The 13,747-nt window shown below is 41.2% G+C and overlaps 1 protein-coding gene across 1 annotated transcript in view; it reads left to right on the forward strand.

Annotated features, from left to right (window-relative positions):
• The window catches only part of LOC141252906 (myosin-binding protein H-like), a 216,548-nt gene that overhangs the window by 59,783 nt on the left and 143,018 nt on the right, over positions 1-13,747 (forward strand). The window contains exons 2-3 of the mRNA XM_073670668.1: positions 7,638-7,772; positions 9,719-9,886. Coding sequence (XP_073526769.1) covers positions 7,638-7,772; positions 9,719-9,886 — 303 coding nt within the window. The remainder of the gene's footprint in view (positions 1-7,637; positions 7,773-9,718; positions 9,887-13,747) is intronic.

Here is a 13,747-nt window from a genome sequence, read left to right on the forward strand (position 1 = left end):
AAAAAATACGATACTCACCTCTACAATACTCACCTCTCCTCCTCGTTTCCCTGAGGCATGTCATCCTGCCCACTGGGACGTCATCCCGCCCACTGCACTGAGATGCCAGATGCGGAGGAAGAATTATGGATCATCATTGCTTTCAACTGTATCAGCCTCCAGGATGCCGATACAATTGAATGTGCGATGATGGGTGGGAGTATTGGCCCTGACAATGGGCATTCCCAGCACACGGGCCCCACAGCGGCTGCGTGGCCTGCCCCCGTCACTGATGACAATATCACAAAAAAAGCAATTGTGTGGGAATCCAACCAAATAGAGTCAGAATCCCCAGTGCGTTTTCTTATTTCTTTAATAAAATATCTGTATATATTTAATATATTTTTCTCTGATCGCTGTATAACATTAATCCATCGTTCAGTATTTGCATAAGGGTTGGATCACTGAGATGTCGGACTCAATAATAATACAATTAATTTTCCTTTCCAACAAATGGTGAAAAAAATTGCAGTATGCACTTGTCTGGTCCAGCTTACAGCTGCTTGCTATATCAATTACAAGCAGCTGCACATGGAGACATTCAGGTCTGCAATTTTCAGACGTGACTGTCCCGAGTTTCAGCTGGCCTAAGGAGCACTACTGAAAAGCAACCAACAGTTTCCTTATCTCAAGTAAATGAAGGAGGGTGGATTACATCTATTTGTTATGCTTCACCTGCGCTTGTCTCTTCAAACCACAGCAAATGCAACATGGCACCTTGAATTATCCTTTAAGAATACAAAATATGTCTGAAATAAGTAGCATGTGAAAATAAGCAATATACGGTGTATATTTATTATGAAGATGCAGTAGTGGAGCTATATTATCAACCTTGGAACTCTGCCTATTTTCTAAGGAGTGGATGGTGAGCACAGGACGATGACCTGAAACTTGATCAATCTAAAGGCGTCTTCCGGCTCAACATACATTTTTGCAGTCACTCTCTGGAATGACAGATTGCTAAATCCTAACAGTGTGCAATATGCACACCGCCAAAATTCCCCTCTCTTCCTGGCTTAATCCAAGTATTCTGTTGAGAAAAGGGGATGAGAAGTTTGTGGACACATAATTTCAATAGTGCAAATTGCATGCTTGCGGTCACATGACTGCCTGCTTGAACTGGAAATAGAGGAGAATCCTGACTGTGCAATTTGCACACTGTAAAGATTCAGTAATTTGCAGTCACGTTGAGTGACTGAAAAAATGTATATTCAGCCCAGAAAACCCATACAAGAAACAGTTGAGATTTATCATAGCTAGTGCAATAAAAATTGGGGCAGTTGCCCTTGCAAACCAGTTACAATCTATCCCTCATTTTTACCTCTTCCTAACATAGGACATCCTAGCATGTCCTATGTCTGGTCCTCGACTTTGATGCAAGCTCAGGATCTGACCCTACATCGTAGCCTGCAGACATTGGCTCATTAAGGCTACATTCCCACCATGAGTATTTGGTGAGTTTTTGATATTGCAGATTTTCTGTACCATTTCTGAACCTATTAGGCAAATTAGGTTTCTTGCATTTTTTCATCAGCTGTCATGTCACCCTAAGGCCACATGCACACGTTCAGTATTTGGTGAATTTTTTACCTCAATATTTATAAGCCAAAACCAGGAGTGGATCAGAGGAAAGTATAATGGAAACTCGTCACCACTTCTGTATTTATCACCCACTCCTGGTTTTGGCTTATAAATACTGATGTAAAAAACTGACCAAATACTTAACGTGTGCACGTGGCCTAACCACCATGGATGGAGTCGCGATTCACTTGTGTCTGTTAATATGTTAAATGCCGCCATGACCGCGCCGGAAGAGCGTCATGAGACCCGCCCATCGGCGTGCCCGTTGCATTATCGCCGGTCACCGATAGGTTGGCCCAGTGGTCGGCGCTCATAGCAGATGAGCACTTTTTGTTGCTGTAACACAGGCGATCCGATGGAGACTATTGACGTGAGTAAAAAGTAGAAAAAAAAGTTTTTAAAAACATTAAAAAAATCTAAAAGTTCAAATCACCCCCCTTTTGCCCTATTCAAAATAAAACAATAAAAAGAAAAAAAATAAATACAGATATTTGGTATCACCCTGTTCAGAATCGCCCAATCTATCAATATATAACAAGAATTAATCCAATCAGTAAACGGCGTAAAGAGAAAAAACACTAAAATGCCAGAATTACGTTTTTTTGGTTGCTGCAACATTGCAATAAAATGCAATTAAGGGGCAATGAAAACATAATTTCAGCACCAAAATAGCATCAATAAAACAACAGCTCAAAAAATAAGCCCTCACCCAGCCCCAGGTCCTGCAAAATGGTGATGCTAGGGGTCTCGGAAAATGGCCCTGTCTCATGCTGCACATAACACATCTGCATCTCTGGCTGCTGTGGGCATAAAAGGGGACAAACTTATGGTGTGGCCCCCATTCTCCCCTGACCTCAACCCCATTGAGAACCTCTGGAGCATCATCAAAAGGAGTGTCTATGATGGCGGGAGGCAGTTCACATCTAAGCAACAGCTCTGGGAGGGTATTCTGTCCTCATGCAAAACAATTGAAGCAGAAACCATCCAAAACCTGACAAATTCAATGGACGAGAGAGTTCAGAAGCTCCTTTCGAACAAGGGGTCCTATGTGCAAATGTAACATCACCTAGAATAAAGTTTTGAGTTGAAAACTGTTTGATTTCAGTTTCTAATAACCTGCTAATGCTTATAATTTCAAAAATGACCATTTTTTTGTTCTATATTAAAATGAAAAGGTTGAAAACTCTGCTGTGCATAATACATAGTTACATAGTTACTTAGTTTATAAGGCCGAAAAAAGACAAGCGTCCATCCAGTTCAGCCTATTTCTTGTGCACTGCAGCTATTCCGCAGCATTGATCCAGGGGAAGGCAACAAAAAACCATGCGGTATAGGCCAATTTACATCATTGAGGAAAAATTCACTTCCCGACACCAATCTGGCAGTCAGATTAAATCCCTGGATTAATTAACTAAGCATAAGATGTAATTTTATTGTTCTCAAGAAAGGCGTCCAGGCCTCTCTTGAACTCATTAAGTGAGTTGGACATCACCACTTCCTCTCCCAGAGAGTTCCAGAGTCTCACGGCTCTGACCGTAAAAAATCCCCTTCTATGCTGGTGCAGGAACCTCCTTTCCTCCAGACGCATAGTGTGCCCCCTCGTCTTTGTCACCATCCTTGGTATAAACAGGTCATGGGAGAGATCTCTGTACTGCCCCCTGATGTATTTATACATGTTTATGAGGTCTCCCCTAAGCCTTCTCTTTTCCAACGTAAATAGGCCTAATTTTGACAACCTCTCTGGGTATTCTAGGCCCTCCATTCCCTTTATTACCTTAGTCGCCCTCCTTTGTACCCTCTCTAGCTCCAATATGTCTTTCCTGAGCACTGGAGCCCAGAACTGTGCACAATATTCTAAGTGCGGCCTTACCAGTGCTTTATACAGAGGAAGAACAATGTTCTCATCATATGCCCCTATTCCTCTTCTGATGCATGCCATGACTCTATTTGCCTTCGCAGCTGCTGCCTGACACTGGGCACTCCAATTTAATTTGCTATTAACCAAGATGCCCAGGTCCTTCTCCATGTCAGATTTCCCCAACGGTTTCCCATTTAATATGTATGGGTGACTGCTGTTTTTCTTTCCCATGTGCATGACCTTACATTTATCGGCATTGAACCCCATTTGCCATTTTTTGGCCCAACTCCCCAATTTATCTAAATCCTCCTGTAGCTGTGCCCTATCCTCATCTGTATTAACTACTTTACAAAGTTTAGTATCATCTGCAAATATTGCTATTTTACTATGCAACCCTTCCACTAGATCATTAATAAATATATTAAATAATATAGGGCCCAAGACAGACCCTTGAGGCACCCCGCTAGTAACCCTGACACACCCTGTGCTTACTCCATTGATAACCACACTCTGCTTTCTATCACTCAGCCAGCTATTTACCCACTTGCACACATTATCCCCCAGACCAAGCATTCTCATTTTATAAACCAACCTTTTGTGTGGCACGGTATCAAACGCTTTGGAGAAGTCAAGGTATACAACATCCACTGACTCTCCCCGGTCCAGCTGTGAGCTCACCTCCTCGTAGAAGGCGATCAGGTTTGTTTGGCAGGAGCGATCCCTCATGAATCCATGTTGATATGGAGTTAGACAGTTATTATCATTAAGATATTCTACAATAGCATCTCTAAGAAATCCTTCAAACAATTTACCCACAACAGACGTTAAGCTGACTGGTCTATAGTTCCCAGGGTCACTTTTAGACCCCTTTTTGAATATTGGTACCACATTTGCTTGGCGCCAGTCTAGTGGGACAGTCCCTGTCCATAAAGAGTGCTTGAATATAAGATACAGCGGTCTGTCTATCACATTACTTAATTCTTTTAGTACCCGGGGGTGTATGCCATCTGGGCCTGGTGACTTGTCTATTTTGATATTATTTAGGCGTTTCTGAACTTCCTCCTGGGTTAGGTGGGTGATATTTAGCGGAGGGTTTACTTTATCACTCTGCATTTCCTCCGATAAATTGTTTTCTTTTGTGAAAACAGTGGAGAAGAAGCTATTGAGTAGGTTTGCTTTACCCTCATCGCCCTCTATGATTTTACCCAGGTTATTTTTCAATGGGCCAACTCCATCAGTTTTAATCCTTTTACTGTTTACATAGTTAAAGAACAGTTTGGGATTCGTTTTACTTTCCTTGGCAATTAGTCTCTCTGTCTCCTCTTTTGCTATTCTTATTTGTTTCTTACAGATTTTGATTTTTTCCCTATAAGATATTAGCGCTTCCTCGCTGCCTTCATGTTTAAGTTTACCGAAAGCCCTTTTTTTGTTTTTCATTGCCCTCTTGACTTCCTTATTTAGCCACATTGGCTTCCTTCTATTCCTAGCCCTTTTATTCCCATAAGGTATGTACCTTCTACAGTGACTATGTAGGACTGTTTTGAAAATTTCCCATTTTCCGTGCTCCTATTACTAAAGATACTATCCCAGTCTATAAGGTGAAGGGCATCTCTTAGCTGATCAAACTTTGCCCTCCTGAAGTTCAGTGTTTTTGTGACTCCCTTGCTGGGCACCCTACTGAAGCACATGTGGAATTGTATAATGTTGTGGTCACTATTTCCCAGGTGCCCCCCGACCTGCACCTCAGTTATTCTGTCTGGCCTGTTAGTTAATATTAAGTCTAAAAGGGCCGTCCCTCTAGTTGGTTCCTGCACAAGTTGTGACAAATAATTGTCTTTGATAATTGACAGAAACCTGTTTCCTTTCTGAGATCTACAGCTTTCAGTTTCCCAGTCTATGTCGGGGTAGTTGAAGTCCCCCATAATAATCACCTCGTTATTTTTTGCTACTTCGTCTATTTGTCTCATTAATAGACTTTCCGTGGCTTCTGCTATATTTGGTGGTTTATAACAGACTCCTATGATAATTTTATTATTGTTTTTTGCCCCATGTATCTCCACCCATAAGGACTCGACCTCCTCATTTCCCTCCCATACATCCTCCCGTATTGTAGGCTTTAGACACGTCTTTACATATAGACAGACTCCACCCCCTTTCCGACTTCTTCGATCCCGTCTAAACAGACTGTAACCATGTAAGTTAACTGCCCAGTCATAGCTTTCATCTAACCATGTCTCGGTTATTCCCACTATGTCATAGTTACCTGTAGATATTTCTGCTTCCAGTTCATCCATCTTGTTTGTCAGGCTCCTGGCATTTGCTAGAATGCAGTTTACATGATTTTGTTTTGTTCCAATCTTCTCCCTTTGGATTGTATTTGAAATTTTCTTACCTCTCTTCCAAGTATCTTGTCTTGGACCTTCTTTGTCGCACTTCATATCTTTCATTAGTATGTTCTCTGGTTGCATGTTCGTGTCCGGCATTTTTCTTCCCATCCCCTCTTCTTCTAGTTTAACGCCCTCCTGATGAGTGTTGCGAGTCTCCTGGCGAATGTGTGTTTCCCGGGTTTGTTGAGGTGTAGTCCGTCTCTGGCAGGGAGTCCGTCATAGAGGTAATTCACACCGTGGTCCAGGAATCCAAATCCTTGTTGTCTGCAGCATCGTCTCAGCCAGTTGTTCACATCAAGGATACTGTTCCATCTCCTGACGCCATGCCCGTCTACTGGAAGGATAGAAGAAAAAACTACCTGCGCATCCAATTCTTTTACTTTCTTCCCCAATGCTTCAAAGTCCTTGCAGATTGTCATTAGGTCCTTCTTTGCCGTGTCATTGGTGCCAACATGTATCAGAAGAAATGGGTGGACATCCTTGGAACTGATGAGCTTCGGTATCCTATCGGTAACATCCTTGATCTTCGCCCCTGGGAGGCAGCATACATCTCTTGCGGTTATGTCCGGTCGGCAGATAGCTGCTTCTGTTCCTCTCAGTAGTGAGTCTCCCACCACCACCACTCTTCTTCCCTTCTTGGCTGTCCTTTTTCTTGTCGCTTCTGGGTGCTCTTTTCTTTTTTGCTTGCTGGTAGTTCCTCATCCTTAGGTGTGCCATCTTCGTCCTCCACAAGTCCTTGGAATCTGTTTCTCAGTTGTGTGGTTGGTGGTGTCTCCATGGTCTTCTTGCTTCTTTTGGTCACTTGCCTCCATTTGTCTGCCTCTGGAGGTTCTCTGACGCTTCCTTCACTTTCCGTGACCAGTAGTGACGCTTCTGTTCTGTCTAGGAAGTCTTCATTTTCCTTGATGAGTTTTAATGTCGCAATTCTTTCTTCCAGTCCCCGCACCTTTTCTTCTAAAAGAGCCAGTAGTCTACACTTCTGGCAGGTGAAGTTGGTTTCAGCTTCTGGTCGATCTGTGAACATGTAGCACATGTTGCAGCTCACCATGTAGGTTGTCACATCTGCCATGCTGCTCCTTGTCCCTGCTGACTGGATGTCTGTCTTCTTTCTTGTGATACCCTAGGAGAAACAAAATTAATTTGGAACATGCATTTTGAGTGCAGTTTGAGTGTTTTATTTTTTTAAAAATATACTGTTATCATAGGCAGTTTGTACAAAAACCTTTCAATTGTACTCTAATAGTTATTTGACTGGAAAATTACTATGACTGCAATTCATATAGGTAATTTGGAAAAATCTGAGAAAATATTATTTGCATAATAATTTGGAACACAGTGTATTGCCAGGTCATTTCTACAGCACAGTGAATAATGTAAAAACAAAACTCTAAAAACAATTGTGATTTTTTTTTCCCCCCATTTTTCAGTGCATCGAATGGTAAAATGAATGGTAAACTAATGCTTGTCCAACAAAAAAACAAGCCCTAGTTCTGTTATGTTGAAAAATAAATTGATGTCTCCTGGAAGAAGGGAGGAAAAAACAAAATTCAAAAATTGCCCTGTCAAGAAAGGGTTAATATATCCTTTAATAAATATAAGCTGGGATTTGATTGGTTGCTATTGGAAGTATACTAGTTTTACCTGGCACTGAAAATAAATATATATTTGGGTACTACCCTGCTAAAACTGTCACACATTATTATACTTGGCACTAAAAATATTTGTGATGAAAGCTTTTCTTATTTGACCAAATGTCCTTACTTTATTTTCAGAACCACCCAGCGCTCCTGGAAATTTGTCAGTGGATGGGATTGAGGCAACCTCTATATCCCTAAGGTGGAAAACTCCTGAAGCCGAAGGAACCTTTGCTATAGACGGATATTTGATTGAGTACCAAAAGGAGGGCGGTAAGTCTAAATAAATGTTTTCAATTAGTAATTTATTACCAGATGTAGTTTAGTAAGGTGACATATAACTATTTCTAATTCCAAAATCTGTCATAGTGCTAAAATTCCTTTACATAATGTTATGTTTTTGCATAATACATAAAAATTCATAATCTGTTGTTGGTCATTGCAGCCCAAAATACCACCCCTACAAACAGTATAAAGAGATGCATTGTAAAAGTATGCAGTTGTAGCTATGCTGCAACTCAATGCATTATTTTCTTTAACGCAATGGTGTATTCTAATGGTGAATTCCCACACTACAGATTTTGGCACAGTAAGGCCACGGCCCCACTATCAGTATTCAGTCAGTATTTTTTCTCAGGAGCGGGAGCCAAAACCAGGAGTGGGTGATAAATGCAGAATTGGTGACTTGTTTCTATTATACCTTTGCTCTGATTGTTCCTCACCTGGTTTTGGCTCCCACTCCCGAGAAAAAATGCTGACCGATTACTGACCAAATACTGATAGTGTGGCTGTGGCTTAAGACTGAGGCTACATGGCAATTTTGGCTCTGACACAGGTCACGCTGCCACAGACCTTTATTAGTGATGGGAGAGCATGCTTGGCACTGCTCAATACTCGATCGAGCAGCGGAGTGCTCGATCAGTTATTGAGCAGTGCCGAGTATCGCGAGGTGCTTGTGTCCCCTTAAGAAATGCCGCACTAAAGCTGGGTATTACCCTTCTGGGAGAGCAGGGACTCCTCTGTCAGCTGGACTCATTGTGAGTACTCGAGTATTTTATTTTTTCCAGATAGAGAGCGATCTTCAGCTCACAAAGAGTGCTTATGATAGAGGCGTCCCTGCGCTCCCAGCAGGGGAATACCCGGTTTCAGTGAGGCGAGTGGCTTCTGTTTCCCATTCACTTCTATTATTCTCGCTACTCGAGTTGAGGACATCCGAGTAACCGACGTGCTCAATTCAAGTACCGAGCACTTGAATTTTTCAGTACTCAATCAACACTAATCTTTATGTGCCACTGCTCCATTGCAGTGTAATGCAGGTGAATGGGGTCATATTGCAATCCCAAACGTACTGTGTTCACGACAAGCAAGTCGCTAGAAATCTAACTGGGTCCGACTTTTTACATCTTGCTTGTTGCAAGCAATTTATTAGTCATTGTTTTATCTTTTTAAACCCGAGTGCCAGTTTATCAAAGTTTTTTTGCAAGAAAACTTACTTAAAAAGTTTTGAAAAGTTGCTATACAAATTGCCTCTTCAGAGAAAAAGAGGACTTGAACTCAATAGCGCCACCTTTTGGAAGCAGCAATCCTACAAGTAACAATCAACCCTTTAATGAGTCGTGCAATATGAAAAGTTGCTAAATTTTTGCACAATTTTGCAACTCTGGTGCTTTTACTCCAATTTCACATAACTCTTCTAAATTGGATGGAGTTGAAGCAGAACAGAGGTGCAATGGGGCCATGATGCCACAGCTCCTTTAATTCATGATGAGCTGTGGCGTACTTTATACCAAAAAGCTTACTCCAGTATCTGACTGGAATAAGATTTGTGGTGGGCAAATGACGGAAATTGTCATACACCAGTCAGATGTTCCTGATTCATCAAGAGGCGAATCCACCCCAGAAACACACTAAAAACCCTTGTGTGTTTCTTAGCTGCGGATTTTCTGCATCTGTTGCAAGTCTATGGGGAAAATCTATATATAAAACTCAACTTACCCACAAAAGAAATTGACAGGTTGCGCATTTGAAACATGCACCACAGGTCAGTTAACGCTGAGTAAAAAAAAAAAAGCACAGTGGAAGTGTGATTTCTATAAATACCATCTTTACTGGAACAGTAAGATGCTGCCATTTTGACGCAGCAAAAATACACAGCGCCAAAAACTCACCAAAAACTCATCGTGGGGACACAGCTTAACTGTCTCTGTATTTTCTTTTAGGTACAGAGTGGGTGTCTGCAAACAAAGAGCCCAGCATTTCTACTCATTACAAAATTACAAATTTGACTACAGGTGATAAGATCTTAGTTCGGGTCAAAGCCATTAGTAAGGCCGGAAACAGTGATCCAACAGCTCTGGAGCATGCAGTTCTAATTCGTGAAATAGTAGGTAAGAAAATTTGTGTGTTTATATATTGTTACATAGAAGCCGCGTATTCTTCAATTACGTTTCCATAATAAGGATGCAAACAGCAGACTATCCCAGTCCAGAGATGCACTTAAAGCCAAGAAAAAAAAGAAGTGCACCACACTCAAACTTCAGCCACCACATTTTATTCACCAGGCATGCAAAGTTTGAACCTCAACCCTTGGCTGGACAAAGACGGTTGAGGTTGAAACATTGCGTTGCATTGTGAATAAAACACCTTGGATGAAGTTGGAGTGCTGTGGACTTTTTTATTCTAAACCTAGAAAACCCATTTGCCATGGGGTTTGCACAATCCACTATACAATTGCAATCAAAATGATTATACCCTCATTGCAAATTAAGCTTCTTAGCAAATTCACCAACTTTCTGTTTTTTGCCATAAACCAAACAAACAAGAACAACGTAAATAGCTCAACTAAACTAATATAACCACTAATATAAACATGAGTATGGTGGTTTCTCTAAATTCAACAAAAAATGCCTCTTTTACTGATACTAAAGTTTCAACTCCTTCATGACCAGTGTCTTTAGTACTTCGTAGAGCACACTTGGGTTGTTATGACTTGCTGCAAACATGATCAGTAGCCCATTCACAGCTTCTTAGCAGCATTCCTAAGGAATCTTAGAACTTTCATTGTAAGCAATGGCATCCAGTTCACTTATGCTTTGGGGTTTGTTGTATGTTGCAATCTTTTTCAAATCATGTCAGAGATTTTCTATGGAGTTCAAGTCACGCAACTGTAGCACCCACTCCAGGACTTATTCTAAAACCAGGAATTGGTGGACTTTAAGGTACTGGTATACTTGGGATCATTGTTCTTTTGGATGGTCCAATGACTCACAAGCTTCTGCTTCTTCACAGACGGTATGATGTTTTCTGCTAGCTTTTCCTGTTACTTGATTGAATCCATTTCTAGTGCCAGAGAATGCAAAGCAGTGTCAGAGCATCATAGAGCAATTGTCATGCTTTCCAGTAGGCAGGGTGTTCTTTTCAGTGTATGCTTCAATCGTCCTCCTCTAGATAATACCGCTGATTCATAGATCCGAAAAGGTAGAGTTTTGTTTCATCATTCCATAAAACAGAATCACAAAGTATCTTTGGCTTATTTATCACAAAATATAGTCACAAAGTAACCTTGGCTGTGATGTGGAAACCTATATGCAAAGTTTTCGAAGAAGCTCAAGAGGCTTCACACGTTTGCCAGTTTTGATCAAATCAGTGAGTCGATCGGTCGGAGACAAGAGAACACACAACCAATTCTGTGTGCCAGACTCGTCTGAGTCTCAGATGCCTGGTCACAAGCAAAGAGATAAGGAAAAAAAAAGGGGAATGTCTTTACAGGCTTTACCTAAAAAGGAATATTTAAGTTTGGGAAAAACATGGTCGTAAATTATGTCTAAATTCCTTAGAAACTGGCTATATGTAGTTTTACTATACGTTCAGAACAAAGGAAGGCTTTAATACAAAGACAGCTCTATTAGATACGCCTTATGTTATTTGCTTTTACGAATAACACTTATTAAGCTAATATTAAAATACAAAATTATCAAAGATATGTGAATTGTCTAAATAATAAAGCAAAGTATAAATATTTACCATAACAATTGTCACCAGGTCAAAAGTGACCTTTTGTTGAGTTGAAAATTTTTATGGTCTTTACAAGGGGGCATTGCTCTCAGGTTAATAAGGCACAACAGTCTAAAGCACGCCCCCAGAGAATCATCATGTGCGCAACGCTCCCTTGGTAAAGACCATAAAAGTTAGTACTAAATACAAAGACTCATATTTCTTGAACCCTATTGTGGATTGTTAAAAAAAAAAAAAAAAACTCAGAGCAATGAGACCTGACAGTTCCTCCTTAAGTGATTTTGACCATATTGGAAATTCCTGTTTTCTGCTTTTAAGTTAAAGCGCACCTGTCAGTAGGATTGTGCTCACTAAACCACATACATTGCCAGGTGGGCGACATTACACTGATTAAAATGGTACCTTGGTTGATGAAATCTGTCCTGTCGTTCTTGTGTAATCTTTACTTTCAGTTTGGAGATAATGATATGCTCGTGCTTCGGGGCAGCCTGTGGGGGGCGCTCTATCTGGTGCTCTGCTTATATATTCATCTGTTTGCTCTTATGACAGCTCACTGATCGTTCACTGACCTGCCTCCTATTTTACCTAGCCCCACACTACTAGATGCATTATGTGGGGTGAGGAGAAGCCTCAGGAAACCTGCCTATTGTAATTGTCATGCTAGTCTCATTTTCCATGGATGGCATTTTCAAGTATAATTATTTATTTGAACTGCCACAACTTTTCAGAAACCATACATGGCTGCAGAAATGGAGTTAGTCTCTGATTCATGCTGCCTGTGGTTTGGGCAGCTGAAAATTTCCCTTTAAAGGGAACCTGTCAGCAGATTTTAGTACCCCCAATTGATCTAAGCTGTGCTTTTTCAATCCTTTACATGATCAAAGTAATCGCTTTTCCAAAATTTATGTAAATGAGCCACAAGTTCTGGGGGCTTGTGTCTGCACTTACTTGACTCTCTGGCTTATTTCCCTCTTTTCCCACCCACCGCTATTTTTGGGTTATTGAATTAAAGATTATTATTATAGCGCCATTTATTCCATGGCTCTTTACATGTGAAAAAGGGGTATACATAGCAAACAACAAGTACAATAGTTTGAACAAAAACAAGTCACCAACTCGTACAAGAGGAGAGAGGACCCTGCCGACGAGGGCTCAGTCTACAAGGAATGGGCGAAGCTACAGTAGGTGAGGGTACAGCTGGTCGTACAGCGGTATGCTGGAGTGAGGGTTACGGGAGGTTGTAGGCTTGTCAGAATAGGTAGGTCTTCAGGTTCCTTTTGAAGGTTTCCACGGTAGGCGAGAGTCTGACATGTACAGAGTTTCCAGAGTAGGAGGGATGCACAGGAGAAATCTTGTATGCGATTATGGGAAGAGGAGATAAGAACGCATGTGTAGTCAAGTCCTGATGACGTTTTGAAAGTCAGACCATCGAGCTGCTCATGCGCGCCCCAGGGACTGACACCACCTGTAGGAGATCACTTAGACAAGAGTGATGAATCATTCAGTGACCGGTCTGTCATGCTATGTGATCGGTGCAGAGCAGGAGAGGAAGTTTACCGGTGCACATGACCTGAAAGGTCCTTAAGTTACAGTAATTGTGTGGAAAGTCCTTCAGCTGCTCAGCTCATGTAGCCTCCATTCAGGTCCTGATCAGGAACTGCAAGTGTGTGGTGTGTCTGTGTCAGAGCTGTGTGTATGTAAATATGCAGAACTCGTCCATTTAATATGCTCATTTGAATGATCCTTTAAAGGGGTATTCCCATCTCCAAAATCCTATCCCAATATGTAGTTGGTGTAATAATAATAATATTAGCAAATACCTCCAATTAGAAATGTAGAATAGTTTTTCTGATTCGCCCGATCTTTCCTCATGTGCAGGTATTGCAGGAGCTTAGGTATACATGGTTACGACAACTAGCAACTATCTAACTGTCACTATATTAGTGGTTATAACCATGGATGAGTTTTGCAATCGGAAGCTACCGGCAGTATTTTTCTCTTCTCTGGTGTCCTTCTTGATGTTTTTTTTTTAGCGGTATGTATAAGGAAGTGAAGGGTTTCCAAAGGGAAGCCTCCAGAAGAATGGTCAGGTTACCGTATATACTCCAGTATAAGCCGACCCGAGTATAAGCTGAGGTACCTAATTTTACCACAAAAAAAATGGGAAAACTTATTGACTCGAGTATAAGTCTAAGGTGGGAAATGCAGCAGCTACTGGTAAATTTCCCCATCCT

The sequence above is a fragment of the Phyllobates terribilis genome, unplaced genomic scaffold (genome assembly GCF_046119375.1).
Source record: "Phyllobates terribilis strain yellow unplaced genomic scaffold, ASM4611937v1 Scaffold_2__4_contigs__length_985480577, whole genome shotgun sequence".
Classification (NCBI taxonomy): Eukaryota; Metazoa; Chordata; class Amphibia; order Anura; family Dendrobatidae; genus Phyllobates; species Phyllobates terribilis.